This window comes from Cnephaeus nilssonii (genome assembly GCF_951640355.1).
Source record: "Cnephaeus nilssonii genome assembly, chromosome: 10".
NCBI lineage: Eukaryota > Metazoa > Chordata > Mammalia > Chiroptera > Vespertilionidae > Cnephaeus > Cnephaeus nilssonii.
This window is the reverse complement of record NC_137081.1, coordinates 49,870,454-49,891,442: the sequence shown is the minus strand read 5'-3', so window position 1 is coordinate 49,891,442 and position 20,989 is coordinate 49,870,454. Positions and strand designations below refer to the sequence as shown.

The 20,989-nt window shown below is 39.8% G+C and overlaps 1 protein-coding gene across 1 annotated transcript in view; it reads right to left on the bottom strand.

Moving 5' to 3' along the window:
• Positions 1-20,989, bottom strand: part of SCN9A (sodium voltage-gated channel alpha subunit 9) — a 133,709-nt gene that overhangs the window by 66,956 nt on the left and 45,764 nt on the right. The window contains exons 2-5 of the mRNA XM_079782446.1: positions 5,631-5,937; positions 3,343-3,460; positions 2,689-2,779; positions 1,982-2,110 (exon numbers count right to left, since the gene is read on the bottom strand). Of these exons, the coding sequence (XP_079638572.1) occupies positions 1,982-2,110; positions 2,689-2,779; positions 3,343-3,460; positions 5,631-5,888 (596 nt within the window). The 5' untranslated portion in view covers positions 5,889-5,937. The remainder of the gene's footprint in view (positions 1-1,981; positions 2,111-2,688; positions 2,780-3,342; positions 3,461-5,630; positions 5,938-20,989) is intronic.

Here is a 20,989-nt window from a genome sequence, read left to right as displayed (position 1 = left end):
TGTTTGACTATATTCTGCGCAGTGAGAAAACCTGAAGTCATTTTCAAGTTCCACCATTTCTTACTTCTTTTCAGTTGGGTCAAGTTTCTAAATTTTCTAAATCTCCGTTTTCCGGCTAATGAAAAGAAAATAGGATTCCACCGAGTCTCCTATCAACCTATTCCAGGAGTTCTGTGAGGATCAAATGAGATGAGGCATGGGAAAACACTTCACAGACATTTGGTTAAAGTGGGAAATGTTTGCACCTGGCTATAAAGCAAGTTGTGTTCCTGGGCTGAAGAAACTGCAAGGGGGCTAGTCATCGCTAGGGAGAGGAAGCTGCGCATTGCCATGTGACATCATTACCAGGATGGAGGGAAGGACACTTAGCATATTAGCCTTTTATATATATACTAGAGGCCCGGTGCATGAAATTCATGCACGGAGGGGGGTTGTCCCTCAGCCCAGCCTGTACCCTCTCCAATATGGGACCCCTCAAGGGATGTCCGACTGCCCGTTTAGGCCCGATCCCACCGGGATCGGGCCTAAACGGGCAGTCGGACATCCCTCTCACAATCCAGGACTGCTGACTCCCAACTGCTTGCCTGCCTGCCTTCCTGATTGCCCCTAACCGCTTCTGCCTGCCAGCCTGATCATCCCCTAACCACTCTGCTGACAGCCTGTTTGCCCCCAACTTCCCTCCTCTGCCAGCCTGGTCACCCCTAACTGCCCTCTCCTGCAGAGTTGATCACCTCCAACTGCCCTCCCTTGCAGGCCTGGTCCTTCTCAACTGCCCTCCCTTGCAGGCTGGGTGCCTCCCAACTGCCCTCTCCTGCTGGCCATCTTGTGGTGGCCATCTTGTGTCCACATGGGGGCAGGATCTTTGACCACATGGGGGCAGCTATATTGTGTGTTGCAGTGATGATCAATCTGCATAGTACTCTTTTATTAGATAGGATAGAGGCCTGGTACAGGGGTGGGGGCCAGCTGGTTTGCCCTGAAGGGTGTCCCGGATCAGGTGGGGGTTCCCTTGGGGCGTGGGGCGGCCTGAGCGAGGGGCCTGTGGTGGTTTGCAGGCTGGCCATGCCCCCTGGCAACCCAAGTAGAGGCCCTGGTATCTGGAATTTATTTTCCTTCTACAATTGAAACTTTGTAGCCTGGAGCGGAGCCAAGCCTGGGGCTCCCTCCAAGGCCCGCAGCCATTTGTGTTGGGGTTATAATTGAAACTTTGTTGCCTTAAGCAGGTGGGCCCGGCCAGGGTGTGCGGAAAGCTTTGCTTCCCCTGTTGCCGGGAGCAACCCTGGCCTGCTCTCTCAAGCTCCATTCTGCCGCCATTTGTTTGAATTTGTTTACCTTCTATAATTGAAACTTTGTAGCTTGAGTGGAGGCTTAGGCCTGGCAAGGGCAGGCAGAAAGCTTGGCTTCCTCTGTTACCTAGGAAACCTTGCTCTCTGTGGCTGTAGCCATCTTGGTTTGGGTTAATTTGCATGCTCTGATTGGATGGTGGGCGTGGCTTGTGGGCATGGCTTGTGGGTGTGTTGGAGGTATGGTCAATTTGCATATTTGTCTATTATTAGGTAGGATATATATATATATATATATATATATATATATATATATATATATTTTAATATACTTATTAGCATTTGAACAGTATATATTAATAAAAAGGGTACCATACTTATAATTAAAGACCTATTTTTTTTCCTATGATTCCAACAAGTTTTATTAGTTTTTAAGTAAGAACTTGGAAAATGTGTGAACCTAATTGGCACCACATAGACTGTCCATCCAAGTGCTGGGTGCAGAGGGAGATGATCAATCTTAATGATGTCATACACATTCGAGTGAGAAATAATCTTCCTATAAAAGTTAGTATTTGCCAACAAATGACTAGCTTTTATACAGTTTTATTTAAATGTAAGCATTGTTCTTACTGAAATATTGTGCTGTCTGTGATTTTTACGAGTTTGCCATTTGCAAAACTGAATGTAGTACTTACGCAAAAACAATGACGATAAAATCAAGCCAGTTCCATGGGTCACGAAGGAAAGTGAATTCTCCTACACAGAAGCCTCTTGCAAGGATTTTTATAAGTGATTCAAAAGTATATATTCCAGTAAAAGTGTACCTAGACACAAGAATCCATTGGGATGTTAAATATGAAAAAAATACAGCACTAGGTGAATCTTTATAATTTATTTTTTCCTAATCAAAGGAAGATATCTACTGCAGTGTGGCTGTTGGCTTATGGACCTACTCTATTAGAATAAAGTAATAGTCAAGGTCTTTCCAAGAAAAACCACAAAAACCTTAGAATGTCCATATCGGAAGCTCTCCTAGAAAGTAGAAGTACTGAAAGTTTCTAAGAACATAGGTTTAGATATGCCTAGAAAGTTCCTATGTTGATCCTATCAGGAATATAGCCAAGGATAAGAAATATATAACATTTCTAACAACAGGCAGGGTGTCTCATACATTCATTCTTCTGGAAAAGACTGTATAATCTAATTATTCTTTTCTAAATATTCTATTCTACTGCTGTCAGGTGAATACCATAGAAGAGAAAATAATAGAAAGAAAAGAAACTATATAACATGGGAAGATAAACACCACAATTTTTATAGATGGAATAATTTCTGGTCGGAAAAGGATAGTATAACAATGATACTACTAAGACCATATTAAAATGTACATATACCCACTTACTCTACATTCTTGGCCCAGTCTGGAGGGTTACTCAGGGTCATAAATATGCAGTTCGTCAGAATAGTGCACATGATAAGCATGCCGAACAAGGTAGCTTAGAGTCAAGGAATATGATGAACGACCATGGCAGGAATTTTGACTATTTAATTATAACACCTGTTGAAATCTTTTTCTTAGAAAATAATCTATGCATATAAAAGCCTAAGCAATTGGCTGGCAGGTATGACATGCACTTACCACTAGGGGTCAGACGTTCAATGCAGGAGCTGCAGAGCAACAGCAACTTTGCAGAGTGCCCTTTCGCATTCTGGGACCCCTCAGGGGATGTTAGACTGCCAGTTTAGGCCCAATACCCCAGGCCAGGCTGAAGGACCCCACTGGTCCATGAATCTATGTACTGGGCCTCTAGTTATTAATAAGTTTATAGACTTTGTAAAATCTCTTTGAACACGAGAGTAATACATCAGAGTAATTTATCCTTAGTTTTAAAAGTGACATTCTTCCAATCTCTGAGAGACCTACACCAAATTATATTGAAATGATAAACTAAAAACAGTCTCTTCAGGTATGAAAGGACTAAAAATCTATATTAAATAAGAGAGCAAAAACTACATTTTAAAGAACCATTGCAAGTAAGCATTTTAAAAGGATATGAATGTACTAAAATCTTAATAGATATTCTTCTCAGAGGACTGAAAGGAGAGAGCATGTACAAAGCAGGTGTGGCATTGAAACGGAAGATTGCTTTCCCTCTGTTCAAAACTATGAAAGTCTGCAGGATCAAAAAGAAAACAGGATGAAATTGAGAATCCAAAATTTAGTACATTAATCTCAGCAATTTTCTTCTCTATGTGGTAGTGTCATATTAAAGTAACACTGCCATCAGACTCAAGCAATGCAGTTCCAGTACCATTGAAACACCTATATATATCATGCTGGCCAATGAACTCCAAGTCCATCACTTCTAAGCAGGTTAGGAAATGAACTATTTATGAGCATGTGTTGCTAGAGCACCCAAAATACAGTGTCTTTTCTTTTTTTATATCCCTTCAATGCCCACATCAGTAATAATAACTTGTGGCCATTGGAATTAGTTTAAAATACAACTTCCTTCATTCACTACACTGCATTGTAAGCAAACCAATTAAAAACTATCTATCCCTGATTTTTACCATAACACCTTGAGACTTTTAATCCTTGTTGGCTATTGTTATGGTTAGCAGAAAGTGCTCCAAAATATGAATTCCTTCAAAAAATATTTTCACAAATATTAGAGTTGGAATAATCCTAGTACCTAGATCAATTTTTCTATTTTAGATGTAATACTAATAACAGCTAAAAATAAAAGGACACAAATTAAAGTGCTTGCTACTACCCATGGTAATTTTTTAAAATGATTCCAGTAGAACTAAACATTCTTAAAACATTTAAAATCCAAATAAGTAAATAGCAGCCATAACAAAACACTAAAACAATCTATTGTTTTTGGATTGAAAATCAGAAAGTCCAAGTTCAAATCCTTGTCTTACGTTTCTGCACTGTCAGGCAAATTACTCGTGTTCACTAGAACACGTTGACTTGGTCTTTTTATTGTTGTTACTTAATCTTCATTTTATACAAGCTAATGAGTGGGCTTCTGATAGTCAATATTTTTCTAAACTGGGGACATAAGTTTGAATATCTTGCTTTTCAATTGCATGTGACACTCTTCTCAAGAAAATGAATCTGAATCTATTATTTTTGGATGCCCTTTTAATATTCCTGGTTTCTTTCACTGTACTAGTTTTATGTCTAAACATAATTTAACATAAAGTTCACTTTTGCCCTGGCCGGCTTGGCTCAGTGGATAGAGCGTCGGCCTGCGGACTGAGAGGTCCCGGGTTCGATTCCAGCCAAGGGCACATGCCTGGGTTGCGGGCTCGATCCCCAGTCGGGGGCGTGCAGGAGGCAGCCGATCCATGATTCTCTCTCATCATGGATGTTTCTCTCTCTCTCTCTCCTTCTCCCTTCCTCTCTGAAATCAATAAAGAATTAAAAAAAAAATAAAGTTCACTTTTACATTGAAAATTAGTTTTAAAATGAATACCTAGTGTTTGAGTATAAGTACTGTTTTCTTAAATTTCAATATACCGTGTTTAAAATTCATTCATCCATTATTTTCTACAATTGTGTAGTGAGCAATTATAGTGTAAGAGGCAATGAAAGGAGTTTGAACTTAAATGAGGCATGAGTTTTGCATTCAAGGAACTTTCTAGAAAGGCAATAGGAACATGATAACTCTAATATATTAAAGACAAGATGTGACAGGAATCATACAGAGAAATACAAATGGAGGAGTATGAGAGCAAAGAGGGAATAGGGTCATATGTCTGTCAAAATTATCCGGGAGATTTCTCATCCTTATTCATTGCAATAGCCTTTCTCTCCTCAACTTTCTGGGTAATTTTATAAGATACTCTTTTCCCTTCTTCTTGAATCAATGGAAAATTTTTCTGATTTATGCCCTACCTCCCTGATATCCCAGACTCCTCCTTCTCTCCAACACTGGAAATGAAGCAGCTCTCCAAACTTCATTATTAATTGAGCAATCTTATAGACTCCCAGGGAGTCAGCTGTCACCTCCACAAAATGCACTCTGGACATATCCCCATGACTTGTCAATTGACACTTGTTTTGTTCCTACTGGTATGCATTTAAGGCATGTCCAGAAAGGAAGAACATTATGCTGAACACTTTTAAAAGATTAAGGAAATCAAAATGGTATGATAGAACCAGTTTCAACAAAAAATTAGAAAAAGTAGATATTCTGAATATCCTACATATGTATTTACTTGAATATTTTAGTCATGATGTGGATTTTCCCTCAATTCCACTCCAATTTTAACTAACTTTCCATACAGAAAGAGGCAGAGATTGCACCACTGCAATCCCAGTACACTCACTTTTTTGTCTGCATAGTAGGGGTCCAGGTCCTCCAGGGGCTCCGACACCATGCCTGGAGGGATGTCCCCATAGATGAAGGGCAGCTGTTTGCCAGCTTCCAGGTCAGTGCTTGGCTTTGGGCCTTCTTCATGATCGTCTTTCTTTTCTTCTTTGGGTTCCTTTGTTTTACTTTCAGCAATACGTTGTTCAATGAGGGCAAGAGACTGTTTTGTGAAGTAGACAAAGCTCTGAGGTCCTGGGGGAGGCAACATTGCCATCTTTTCATCCTGTATATTTTATTTCCCCTTCAGCTCCTTCATAAGAGGCCTAAGTGGGAATTGAAAATTAAAGTCTTAAGTGTTTGCCAACCAATGATGGCACATCAAAATAATAGTAATAATAGCAATCATTATTATTATTAATAAACCACTTTTTGGTTTCAACTATAAAACATGATGTTCACAGAATTATTAGCATGTTAAGTCAGCATTTATTAAGTGACTATTATATGCAACACATTTTCCATGCTTTCTAGCCACCTTTATTTTAAAATTTGAACTTTTTTAAAGTAAAAAAGTGACAACTTAATGAAAAACAATGAATTTCCTTTATTTTTCATATGTATTCACTCTTAGTGCATTTCAACTCAACTGTCCCCATTTAAAAGACTTTATGAGAATGCTTCTGAGAGCACCACTCCCCAGCTTCTCCTCTTGCCTCTCTGATCCTCTTCTCATAACATGCTCTCAACCCCTGCTTCTCTCTTGGGGAAACTCATTTCTGTGAATGAGGTGGTGAAGACTGTTTTATTCTATTTTACACATTCATTTCTTTTATAATATACTAGAGGCCCAGTGCACGAAAATCGTGCACGGGGGGAAGGGGTAAGGGTGTCCCTCAGCCCAGCCTGCACCCTCTCCAATCTGGAACCCCTCAAGGGATGTCTGACTGCCCATTTAGGCCCGATCCTAGCATCGGGCCTAAAAGGGTAGTCAGACATCCCTCTCACAATCCAGGACTGCTGGCTCACAACTGCTCGCCTGCCTGCCTTCCTGATTGCCCCTAACCGCTTCTGCCTGCCAACCTGATCACACCCTAACCACTCCCCTACCAGCCTGATTGATGTCTAACTGCTCCCCTGCCAGCCCGATTGCCCCTAACTGCCCTCCCCTGAAGGCCTGGTCACCCCTAACTGCCCTTCCCTACAGGCCTGGTTCCCCCCAAGTGCTCTCCCCTGCAGGCCTGGGTCCCCCCCCAACTGCCCTTCCCTGCAGGCCTGGTCGCCCCCAACTTCCCTCCTCTGCCGGCCTGGTCCCCCGCAACTGCCCTCCCCTGCAGGATTTATCACGCCCAAATGCCCTCCCTTGCAGGCCTGGTCCCTCCCAACTGCCCTCCCCTGCTGGACATCTTGTGGTGGCCATCTTGTGTCCACATGGGGGCAGCCATCTTTGACCACACGGGGGCAGCCATCTTGTGTGTTGGAGTGATGGTCAATTTGCATATTACTCTTTTATTAGATAGGATACATATCCCTTCACAAATCATAAAAAATACATTTCTTTTTTGAATTAAAAACAATTTGGGAAAATATTTTGGAAAGCACAAAGGAGGGAAATTTGGGAAATGTTTGTGATTCAATTAAAAAGGTAAAAATACCACTAGAATATGCATTCAAACCATGACTTCCTTAATTAACCTATATATGAATACAAAACATTAAAAAAACCTACAGAAAAAATAGAATATTCACTTTTCTATATATTATTATTTTGGAATTTTCCAAATAAATAGCATAAAAGTAGGTTATTTAAAAAAATAACGGACATTATTTCAATAAGTCAAGATACCTTCATAACACCTGCATTAGAAAGTGAAAACTCTTACTTTCTTTTTGGCATTAGGGTTGCCTGAGAATTGGGACACACTAACTTCCACCATGCCAACCCTCGGTGAACAGCTTAAAAGGGTGTACATTAACTGACATCATCACATACAGAGGGAGGGTGAATGAAGAGGAGCCATAGTCTGCTTTTTTATTTTCCAATTATAATAATAAAAGGCTAATATGCAAATGGTCATCATGCCATGACACGTAATGACTGATCAGCAGGGACCGAGGCGACGTGGTGCCTGGTTGGGTCAGGGGACCTCAGGCCACGCGCCCCCGCCCAGAGAGGCTTGACGGGGGACCTCAGGCCATGCCCCCCGCCCCAGAGCCAGGCAGTGGGACCTCAAGCTGCACCCCTCCGCCTCAGTGCTGGGCCGGGGGACCTGAGGCTGTGCCCCCAACCCGGCGGGGCTTGACAGGGTTGGGGCCGGCCGAGTCTGGGTCTTTCCCAATGGGGGTGGGGCCGGCCAGGTCTAGGTATCAAGCGATTTCAAAGCGCACGTGCGGGTGTGCGGGGACTAGACTCTGGGTCCTGTGGCACACCCCAGACTCTGACAGGAGGGAGATTTTCATATACATTTTACTAATTTTCTTTCATCTCTTACACTTCTATTATAGAGAAAGGCCAAATAGCAATATTAAAACATTTCCTCTAATTAATTCCCTTTTAATGTGCATGAATTTTGTGCACTGGGCCACTAGTATTAATATAAAAGGTAAGGGGATCACAGTAGTAACAACATTACAAAAGATTTTGTAAAATATGTTTTGAAGCAGAAATTATTACTTTCAAAGTTTCTCCTGTTCCCATAACAAAAAATAAATAAATTTCACGTATATTTAGAAAAAAATAGTTTATTTTCCTCTTAATTATTTGAGCAGAATATATCATTATAAACCTTTACCAGAAATGTATGCATTTTAAAAGAACGTGGTAAATCAATTTAAAAATAACCAGTTTAAAAATTAATCATTTTGTAATGTAATGATCTGCTTTAAACTTTATAAAGCTGATTTGGCTTTCTGAAAAAAAAAATGCCCTTTTTATGGTTTATCACACAATTGAGTCTGCCTCTTGTCTTGGTATGTATCATCATATTTCTTTTTAAATTTGCTAACCCACCTTCATTTCAATGTTTTTACCAAATTCTTAATCTGGGTATGTTATCATATAAGATATTTAGAACTGTGAGAGTAAAGAGAAAACACAGTTTTTGTCTTGAAGGAGCTTAGATTCTAAAAAGGGACACCAATGACACCAAATCATACAGCAAAGACAAACCTGGCTGCTCTGTGGTAAAGGAGAATATAGCCAAAATAACTCTCTTTTTTATATATATCCTGGTGCAGAGACAGAGATAAAGAGAGTGGTAACAGGAGGAGGTGAGTTCCTCTGATTTAAGCACAAGTTGTATAAATTTCTGATATAAATTCCTGGGTTCTTTTATCAGTCTCTCCAACAGTGGAGAGCTAAAAGCCTCTTATAAGTACTTTGATATATAGCAACATTTCATGGGAGAGAATATGTTGAAAACCATGCAATGACATTTTTGGAAATAAGAACAGTTATAGATTTAGAATTATGGAATTTCGTAATTATGAACAAAGAACAACTCAGTCTACCTGATGGCCACATGCAATTGATATTGCTTGATGACAGAATTCAATAGTTAACTGACTATATGTTTGCTGGTTTGTCCTTAGTTTTAAGGTATTTTACTAAGATTATTTAATCCACTAGAGGCCCGGTACACAAAATTTGTGCATGGGGAGGTGTGTCCCTCAGCCCAGCCTGCACCCTCTCCAATCTGGGACCCCTCAAGGGATGTCCAACTGCCCGTTTAGGCCTGATCCCAGTAGGATTGGGCCTAAACGGGCAGTTGGACATCCCTCTCACATTCCAGGACTGCTGGCTCCCAACTGCTTGCCTGTGTGCCTTCCTGATTGCCCCTAACTGCTTCTGCCTGCCAGCCTGATCACACCCTAACCACTCCCCTGCCAGCCTGATTGATGCCTAACTGCTCCCCTGCCAGCCCAATTGCCCCTAACTTCCCTCCCCTGCTGGCCTGGTCACCCCTAACTGCCCTCCTCTGCCAGCCTGGTCACCCCTAACTGCCCTCCCCTGAAGGCTTGATCGCCCCCAACTGTCCTCCCTTGCAGGCCTGGTCCCTCCCAACTGCCCTCCCCTGCTAGCCTGATTGCCCACAACTGCCCTCCCTTGCAGGCCTGGTCCCTCTCAACTGCCCTCCCTTGAAGACCTGGCCCCTCCCAACTGCCCTCCCCTGCTGGCCATCTTGTGGTGGCCATCTTGTGTCCACATGGGGGCAGGATCTTTGACCACATGGGGGCAGCCATATTGTGTGTTGGAGTGATGGTCAATCTGCATATTACTATTTTATTAGATAGAATAGAGGTCTGGTGCATGGGTGGGGGCCAGCTGGTTTGCCCTGAAGGGTGTCCCGGATCAGGGTGGGGCTTCCCTTGGGGTGTGGGGTGACCTGGTTGAGGGGCCTGTGGTTGTTTGCAGGCTGGCCATGCCCCCCGGCAACCCAAGCGGAAGCCCTGTTATCTGGGATTTATTTATCTTCTATAATTGAAACTTTGTAGCCTTAAGCAGAGGTCTGGGCCGGCCAGAAAATTTGGCTTCCTCCATTGCTGGGGGCAAATCAAGCCTCCTGCTCTCTCCAGCTCCGTGGCTGCCGCCATTTTTGTTGGGATTTATTTATCTTCTATAATTGAAACTTTGTAGCCTTGAGTTTAGGGGTGGGTCTGTCAGGGTGTGCATGAAGCTTGGCTTCCTCCATTGCCAGGAAACCCAAGCCTCCTGCTCGCTCCCTGGCCGCAGCCATCTTGGTTGGGTTAATTTGCATACTCACTCCTGATTGGCTGGTGAGCATGGATTGAGGGTGTGGCAGAGGTACAGTCAATTTGCATATTACTCTTTTATTAGATAGAATTATTTCTTTATTTTTATTTTATCAGGATGACATTAGTCAACATGAACATATAGGTTTCATGTGTGGATTACTAATTTACAAAATCTGTATACAGGACCATGTGCCCACCACCCAAAGTCAAATCTCCTCCTGTGACTTAAAGGGGTTCATTATTTCTATAAATTCAACATGATTAAGAACAGACATATATTTTAATTAAAGCTAAAGTTGATTTTTTACAAATAATGTAGATAAAAACAAGAGACATTCCACTACTGGGTATGTGCTCAAGAGAACTGAAAACATATGGCCTCACAAAAAACTTATACATGAGTGTTCATAAAAGCATTATTCATAATGGGCAAAAGAATGAAAACAACTCAAATGATAAATGGGTAAAGAAAATGTGGTGTATCCACACCATGGAATATTATTTGATAATAAAAAGAAAGGAAGTATGATACATATTAAAACATGAATGATACATAAAAAGATACATAAATATAATACATATAAATATAAAAGATACATATTAAAACACTTTGGAAATCATAAAGGAGAGTAGGAGAGATTACTTCCCTCAACAGACTCTTTCAGTGTTCACAGGCTTGATCTCCTGGAGAAAGGATGGCTAAAGAATTATTATATCCTGTATTCAAGTGGAGAGTGTCACTTCTTTCAAAAATTATTTGACAGAAATTCAGGTAAGTAAATGTCATGAACTCAAATAATTTTTGAAAGAAGTGACACTCTCCAGTGTTCCTTTTCCCCTCCTTTTCTTCCCCTCACTCTCTCTGTACACTCACACCCTCAATATACAGTTTTTGAATCACTGAAGTAGGTACAAACAGTGGGGGTTGGGATGATGGGTGCCAGTGGTACTATGCATGGGAGATCTTTTCCTGATCAGGCTAAACTAAAGGAAGACCCTAGGCACTTGCTTAATATTAGGGTCTTTGGAAAGTAAGTTGAAGATGACCCTGATCAGAGTCTGTCATCATTCTCTAGTTTGGAGGGTATAGGAAAAATCATTACCCCCTATCTGAATGATGGGAATAAATAATGTGTACCAACTTTTTTAGTGTAATTTCACACTACCGATGAAAAACTTTAAATATGTTGATTCATTTATATTGCCAAATAATTTCCCTTCTAGGAATTTATTCAAAAGCAATAATATCAGATGTCCTCCAACATTTATGAGATGTTTACTACAGTGTTTTTATAATATTGAAAAATTGTAATCAATCCAAAAGTCCAATATTCAGGATTTCATTAAATAAAAAATGAGCAAAAAATGAAAAACTGAGCAACTCAGTAGCCTCTAAAGAGTGCTTTTAATGACTATTAAATGAATTCTAAAAAATGTTATAATGGATAATTAATGGAATGCAGGTTACACGCACAGAAACATACTTGTATATTCATTTAAATTTTTAAAATGTATATAAAGTAAATCTGAAATTAAACATACAATATATTTAATGAAGCTTATTCTTATCTGAGGGATTATGGATTATTTCTATTAATTTTTATTGACATTTTTCTTTATTTTTTAATTTTTTACAAGGAAAATGTCATGCTTTTTTATTCAACAAGTGTATTTGAAAAGCACTTAAACTGATTTGACATAATTTTAATATATTTAATAAGTCAATATTTATTTATGTTTAATTTGTAATTTTGAAAAACGTATTATTACATTTCCACTTCTTTTTCTTAAATATATTTTTATAGATTTCAGAGAAGAATGGAGAGGGAGAGAGAGAGATAGAAACATCAATGAGGAGAGAGAATCATTGACTGACTGACTCCTGCATGTCGCCTGCTAGGGATTGAGCCCATAACCCAGGCATGTGCCCTTGACCGGAATCGAACCCAGAACCCTTCAGTCTGCAGACCAGCGCTCTATCCAGAGCCAAACCAGCTAGGGCACATTTCCACTTCTTATTAATAGTATTATCATGGCATCTTCTTTAGAGTGAGATCACAATATTGCACACACAAAAAAACATCTTTTTGTTCTCATAATTGTTTTACCCACCTAATCTCATATTAAGAGATAATTAGAGAACTAGTTCCTAATTCTGCAACTCCAAACTGCAGCTCCAAATTAATTTATTAATGTCAGAGTGTCAACTCTGTTATGGTTCATGTAGGATATGTGTGTATTAAGTCCATATAATATTATAATAAGAATTGTGCTTTTGTAATGATTATTATCAGCACTTTGTATTACATATGAAATTTATATTTTTAAAAATGGAATTATTCTCTTAAAATATTTTTTCATAAAATGTCTTTAGGAAGCAGCTTTCATTGACAATTTTCAACATTTCTTGTAAAAAGCAAGAAATCTTTGAATTTCTTGTTTTTTCAACTGTGATTAAAAGGATCCTCTCTAATAAAATGGTAATATGCAAATTAACCATCACTCCGCTACATAAGCCACACCCACCAGCCAATCAGGGCGAGTATGCAAATTAACCCCGTCCAAGATGGCTACAGCCACAGAGAGCAAGGTTTCCCAGGTAACAGAACAAGCCAAGCTTTCCATAGCTGTTGCAGGCCTAAGCCTCCACTCAAGCTACAAAGTTTCAATTATAGAAGGTAAACAAATTCAAACAAATGGCGGCAGAATGGAGCTTGAGAGAGCAGGCCAGGGTTGCCGGCGGCAACAGGGGAAGCAAAGCTTTCCACACACCCTGGCCAGGCTCACCCACTTAAGGCTACAAAGTTTCAATTATAACCCCAACACAAATGGCTGCCGGCCTCGGAGGGAGCCCCAGGCTTGGCTCCGCTCCAGGCTACAAAGTTTCAATTGTAGAAGGAAAATAAATTCCAGATACCAGGGCCTTGGCTTGGGTTGCCATGGGGCGTGGCCGGCCTGCAAACCACCACAGGCCTCTCGCTCAGGCTGCCCCACACCCCAAGGGAACCCCATCCTGATTTGGGACACCCTTCAGGGCAAACCAGCTGGCCCCCACCCATGCACCAGGCCTCCAGCCTATCTAATAAAAGAGTAATATGCAGATTGATCATCACTGCAACACACAATATAGCTGCCCCCATGTGGTCAAAGATCCTGCCCTCATGTGGACACAAGATGGCCACTACAAGATGGCCAGCAGGAGAGGGCAGTTGGGAGGCACCCGGCCTGCAAGGGAGGGCAGCTGGGGACGATCAAGCCTGCAGGGAGGGCAGTTAGGGGTGACCAGGCTGGCAGAGGAGGGAAGTTGGGGGCAAACAGGCTGGCAGGGGAGTGGTTAGGGGGTGATCAGGCTGGCAGGCAGAATCAGTTAGGGGCAATCAGGAAGGCAGGCAGGCAAGCAGTTGGGAGCCAGCAGTCCTGGATTGTGAGAGGGATCGGGCCTAAACGGGCAGTCGGACATCCCTCCAGGAGTCCCAGATTGGAGAGGGTACAGGCTGGGCTGAGGGACAACCCCCCGCCATGCACGAATTTCGTGCACCGGGCTTCTAGTTAAGATATAATATTTCATTATTCAAAGAAGCAGGGGAGTAATTATATGTTAATAACTCTATAATAATTTATGGCTCTGTTTTATATTTCACCATCAAGTCCCTTACCTGTAGCTAACTTAAATTCTATTTTTACAAAATTAAAATTGGTCCAATAAATCATTTTGAATGTCTGCCAAAATCTGAGTCAAATTAGGTCAGATCTAAATTACTTAAGATAGTGGACAAATGTAAAAATAAGTAAAATAGAATGTTTTATTGGTGCTCACTGTTGGAAATTGAAAAATTGCTTTGAAAATGTCACTGCTCTGGAAACAGATAATGCTATTTTCCACAGATATTGGTTTTGGCTGGAACACCATTCATTTTTAAAGCATTCTCAAGCCACAAAGGCATCAATACATGAGCATTTAAAAAAAGCATTTTAAAATAATTTATACCTATCATCATCAGTGATAACTCATGTTGGTAATATAGTCCCTTGAAATGATATGATGAAAATGGTACTTGTACACACAGTTTTCCTCCCCAAAACTCACAACTTAGATCTAATAATGAGAAAAACATCAGAAAAATCCCAAGTCAGGGATGTTCTACAAAAACCTGACCAGTACACCTTCAAATGGTTAAGATCATCAAAAACAAGAAAAATCTGAGAAACTGCCAGAGCCTAGAGATGCCCAAGGAGACAGGATAGTGAAATATAACATGGTGTTTTGGATGGGATCTAGCAAAAGAAAAAGGACAGTAGGGAAAAACTAAGAAAAGGTGACTAAAAATGTTAATAATAATACTTACCAGTATGGTTTCATTAATTGGGGAAAATGCACCATATTAATGTAAATTGTTAATAATAGGGGAACCTGAGTATAGAGTACATAGGAACTCTGTTCTATCTGCATAAATTTCCCATAAATCTAAAACTATTCCAAGATGAAAAAGATTATTTAAAAAAGAAATCACAGATGTAGAATTACAATGATGTTATATAAAATTAACAATGTCTCAGTAAATTTGACTTTATCAAATAAATACATTGCCATAATCGATAATGTAACTAAGCTATAATAGACCTATAATTCTAACTACTTTTAATTAAAATGGGTCATAATTAATAGATAAAATAATATTTTACAAAGTACAAAATAGCATCAGTTTGATCAATGAAAGATCCATTAGAAATGCTGATCAATTTTTTTAAGTCATTATGTTTGGGATGATAACTTTCTACAAATGTGCACTAGATTGGAGTCACAATGTCTGAGCCCTAATTATACGTGAGAGTCATTATGATTAAGTAGGCTAAAAAATACATCTGTAAGGGATTATATGTATTTTGTTTTAGAATAAGGATAATTTAACTCACTTGGTAGTGTTACACATACTAAATATTTTTTAAGTTGTTAAATTAAGGCTTCATTTTATATGTCTGAATGATGCTGTTACGCTACAAAAATCTCTCTTTTGGTTTCTGTGTTACTTTAGGAATTGTGGGGTAATAATGAGATGAAAGAAACCTATTTGCCTCAGCAATTCTCATTGTGCTGATACTGAACACCTGATAATATCAACAAAACAAGGCAAAAGAACAGCCCCACTCTGGCCACCAGGGAAACACTTAACCATTGCTTAAAACTACAAAGACCTCTTTTTGCCGCCATGGCATTTTAAAATCTTCTATAATCAGTGGCATCTCCTTCACCCCCTTCCTATTCATAAAATCTAAAATCCCATGATAAAAGAGAAATACATAATCATGAAAGATGAGAGGCAATGTTTACTTCCAGTATGAACTGTGATGACATAAGCTTTCTTCCATGAGACCTAAAATACTTATACATGAGTCTGGAAGTTCTGCTCTATATCCTGGCATCAAATGAAGAGTGTGAGTCCTTCCTACACCCAGCCTCAGGAGGTGAGGGAAATATCAAGATCATATAAATCCTGTATGTCAACAGCAAGGCGACAAAGCTGAAACATTCAAAGAGAAGAGGCAGTGCACTTTATCATCCAGTAGCTCTACTTACTATTTAGATAAGAACGTGAAAACTGCTTGAAAACTGAATCTGGTGAATATCGGAAAACATAATTATTAAACCAGATTTGAGTCCAGTCTTATCTGCTCTCTGAATTGTAATTAAAAGGACTCTCAATAGATTTTCATTTTACTGATATTTGAACACCTAAGAACATCACTGGAGGAAAGCAACTAGATCTTCCCTGACTGTAAGGAATACACTTGCAAATTTGGTTCCATCCTTGGCAATATGACCACAGCAACCATGTTATGAACCAAGAGTTTTATGTAAAAAATAAATGTTACATCACATTGGACATCAAGACAATAGACATAAAGTGGGGCTGTTCTGGGCAAGCTTAGATATTTGCTCATCTGACTTTTGAGAGCTCCTTGGAGAAATTACCAAATAGGACCTGCCTAGTACAATTTACTTTTTGGGGGGAGCATAGGAGACTGATTGTCTTAATCATTATTCTTTATCAAGGTAACCACAGTTACCATGTGCTTTTCTGGAAGACAGATTGCATGGCTGCACAGCAGTACTGAATTAAACATGAGGAGATCTTAAGTCTTAAGTTATTAAGATTTCATCATACTGACATTTGCTACTGTTTGGAAATCCTGCACCTTGCTTAAATGGCATCCTCGTGAGTCTTAGAGCTGGAAACCTTAGATAACAGAGGATTCCCAACTTCAGTTATCCAAATTCTGCTTGGCATTGCATTTAATATGCAAGAAAAGGTCTTTGAAACCTGACCAATGTTTTAATTTGCTGTCTTGATATGTGTCCTATTTTGATCAAAATAAAATGCATAATTTTAGCTCTGACACTTCCTGAGGATCATCAGTTTATTATACTTGGACACTGCACAAATTTTCAAATAGCCAATAATGTTCTACCTCTAATGCTTTATCTTCCCCTTTACCAATCACTAAAAGCAATGGTAATAATCCATTATATTGACATATTTAGGTAATGCCCATATAATATTTGTTACCTGAAATTTAAAAGTTAACCAAAACTTTTACACTTAAGTAGGCAGAAAGACTTGAATTCATTCAGACAGCCTTTATAAATCTACATACAATCCTCTTTTTCCTCAATTTGCTTTTAACTTTATATAGTTTCTTAAAATGGCATCAGAAGTAAACAAAGATAAACAGCCAAAGGTTATCCTATAAAGAGGTAATATGCAAATTGACTGTCACACCCTCGCACAAGATGGCTGCCCCCATGTGGTCACAAGATGCTGCCACAAGATGGCTGGCAGGGTAGGGCAGTTAGGGGCAACCAGGCTGGCAGGGGAGGGCAGTTAGGGGGAACCAAGCCTGCAGGGGAGGGCAGTTGAGGGGGGACCAGGCCTGCAAGGGGAGGGCAGTTGGGGGCAACCAGGCCTGCAGGAGAGGGAAGTTAGGGTGACCAGGCTGGCAGGGGAGGGCAGTTGGGAGGGACCAGGCCTGCAGGGGAGGGCAGTTAGGCATGACCAGGCCTGCAGGGGAGGGCAGTTAGGAGTGACCAAGCCAGCAGGGGAGGGCAGTTGGAGGTGATCGGGCCGGCAGGGTAGCAGTTAGGGGCACTCAGGCAGGCAGGCAGGCAAGCAGTTGTGAGCCAGCAGTCCCAGATTGTGAGAGGGATGTCTGACTGCCGGTTTAGTTGGACATTCCCTGAGAGGTCCCAGATTGGAGAGGGTGCAGGCTAGGCTAAGGGGCACATCCCCCTGCCCCCAGTGCATGAATTTCACGCACCAGGCCTCTAGTTTATAAAATAATTGCCTATCTTCCTTATGGCTTTAGCTAGTCCCTTTCACTAGAAAGCTAGTTTGAAGCAGGATAACTCTCCCCAACCCCCTGAGCCTGGTAACTTCTAGTGGTTTCTCATGCCTCATCATTAGTAAGCTTTCCCCAACAAGGTGGGGTAGGTACATTTATCCCTATCCCTTTAAACTACAGTCCATAAATCCATAACTTCACTTAACTGACTGCTAGAATTAGATTATGAAATCCTAGAGAGCAGTGTGTCCTTAGCTTATAATTTTGTTGGAACAAAGTAGACCTGCTGCTTGATTTCATAGTTACTGGTCCCTGGCATCCAGAATATTACAGGAAGTAAAAATATCCTTCTAGAGTGAGGGAGTTCTGTGTTTTTATTCCAGCCCTTGTTGCATGGCTTGTATAATTTGGAAGAATTCATTGGACTTTATATTTAGTATATATATATATATTTTTTGCCAGGGATGACCAGCAACCCCTGAATGACAGATGAACAGATTACTCCAACACAGTTTCACTGTGAAAGAGAGGGCTAAGGGACAACCTGGCTGATAGCAGCCAGACAGTGTAGATTGCCTGCCTCATTAGGCCTTTATCGTACTCTAGGTAAGGGCATTGAGGGATTAAGCATAAGGATTCCAGTAAACACCTGGGGGTCTGCATTTGCACAGACTTGTTTAGAAAAGTTGAGGAATAATTAGGGGTGCCGCCTTCGACACTCCTTTAAGTCTCCCCTAAGTCAGAATTCTGATAAACAGGGAAGGGGTCCTTCCACACATTTCCCTTTTATCAGAATATTCTCCTTACAAACTTTCCAACCAAGTCTCATGCTTCCCAACATTTTTTCTATAAGAATATTGTACTTCTTGAAAGATAAATGTAAATGTGGAATTTAAAAAGAAGACAAATGGAGAGAAATCATCACTCTAACTAAAGTATATATTAAAAGAAGTTTTTAGGCAGAAGGAAAAGATCCTAACGCAGAAAAATGGAAATGGAGAAAGAACTGAAGAATATCAGAATGGGTATGCTTCTGTGTCATATCAGGAAAAATGGATTCTACCATGCAAAGTGAACAAATACCATACTAAGCAATGACCATGTCTTATGGATTTTAAGACTGTGTGGAATAAAATGCATGAATGAATTCCAATTAGTATCTTTTATTAAATCCTTCAATTAGTATATACAAACTAGATTTCCTTTCATCTTATTTGACTTTCATTTATTTTAGTCAACAATCTTTTATTTTTTTCAAAATATGTTTTTTATTGTGTGTGTGTGTTTTTTTGTGTGTGTGTGTGTTTTTTTGTGTGTGTTTTTTTAGAGAGCAAGGAAGGGAAAGAGATAGAGAGATAGAAACATTGATGAGAGAGGTACATTGATGAGAGAGGCTACCTCCTGCAGGGCCCCTACTGGGGATTGAGCCCACAACCCGGGCATGTGCCCTCACCAGCTGGGCTCAGTCTACAACCTTGAGTGGTTTTATTGTTAAGGCAACTGTTCTCAGTTTTTTAAAAAAGTAGATGGAATTTTCCGCTCTTGTGTAGGAAATACTGTCCAAGAATTCCCTTAGAGTATACTATTGTATAAAAATTACTATTTTTCAATGTAGCCTTATTTTGAAAGACCCTATAACTTAAAAGTAATTAGAAAATGAAGCTTGAATGACCAGTCTTCAGTTAAATTATTTGCAATATTATTGGTATTAAAATTTATGTATTTAAAAATATTTTTATTGATTTCAAAGAGAAAGAAACAGAAAAACCAATGATGAGAAAGAATCATTGATTGGCTGCTTCCTGCTCACTCCCTACTGGGAATTGAGCCCACAACCTGAGCTTGTGCCCTGACCTCCTGGTTCATGGGTTGATGCTCAACCACTGAGCCACCCCAGCTGGGCTAAAATTTATTTTTTTGTTTATCCACCCAAGGATTATTTTTTCATTGATTTTTAGAGAGTGGAAGGGATCAAAAGAGAGAAACAAGGCTGGAAATTCAGCTTGCAACCGAGGTACATGCCCTTAACTGGAATTGAACCTTGGATCCCTCACTCTATGGGCTGACACTCTATCCACTGAGCCATACCTGCTAGGGCTAAACTTTATTTTTTTTTAAATGCCATCACAATAACCTATTAGCAGAATTAACAAAATATGCTTTGGGATTTTTCTTTATTAAGCTACAAAAGATTAAAGCATAAAGATCTAAGTGTTATCAATTCCTTATTGTTCAAATTACTAAAACAAAAAGAAAGTAATCTTGATTCTAAGATAATCCCACTAACAGGTTATACAAACAATGATTGTTATATGTGTGAAATCATGTGATGCTAATATGCCTTTCATATGTTCATTCTGTGTTATTTACTCTTCAACCATTTTTTTAAAAGTGACTACTAAGTGCTAGATATGATGCCAGGTGCTAGGTACACAAATACAAATAAGGCATCCTTGGTCCTTGTCCTTTGGGACTTATGGTCTATTGGGGAATATGGGCAGGTAAATAATTGCACTTCAGCTATCATGAAAGCAATGAGAACACACCACATTGAAAAGCCACCTGACCTGGATTCAGGAAGGGGGTTTTGGTCAAGAAGGAAAGTTGAGTAGAAGCTTGCTATTCTTTATCAGGACTATACTCCTAATAAGTCCTCTCTCTCCACCCTCTTCATTCAGAAGATTATTTATTAAGTGTTGCTATGGTATAGGAACTGTCTTTCTCATTTGTTAGGTTTTTCTGCAGTCTGATCATCTTCACTACTCTCAGCTCTTCCAAACAACAAAAAAATCATCTTTGGCTTGTCCTTCCATGGGATTTGACATGTATAACTTAATAAGCTCTTTACATTCAATTTCCAGTTTTCTATACACTCAGGCTAGTCTAATTTAAAATTAAAAGTTGGCACAAAGCTTATAAGATTGAATAATAATTTAGCTATATTGTGGATAATATAAATCAAAGTTCCTGTATTCTATAGACTTTTCTTTTTTAATCTCGTGTTTAGAGAGTTAAAACTCCCCAGTTCATGGCCCATGTCATCATTGGCCATGCAAACCTCTCTATTATTACTTTTTCTTTGTCAGCCCCATGTTCCATTCCTCACCGCTCCAGCCCCTTCCCATTCCCATCCTTGGGCAACCATCCAATGTGCTTACTATGCATCTTTGTATTATGTTTTCTTGAAAACTAAATATTATCTTGAATTTATATGTCTTTAATTTACATAGATTGAGTTATATACTTCGTTTGGGTTTTTTTTTTCTTTTCTTTACTAAGCACTAT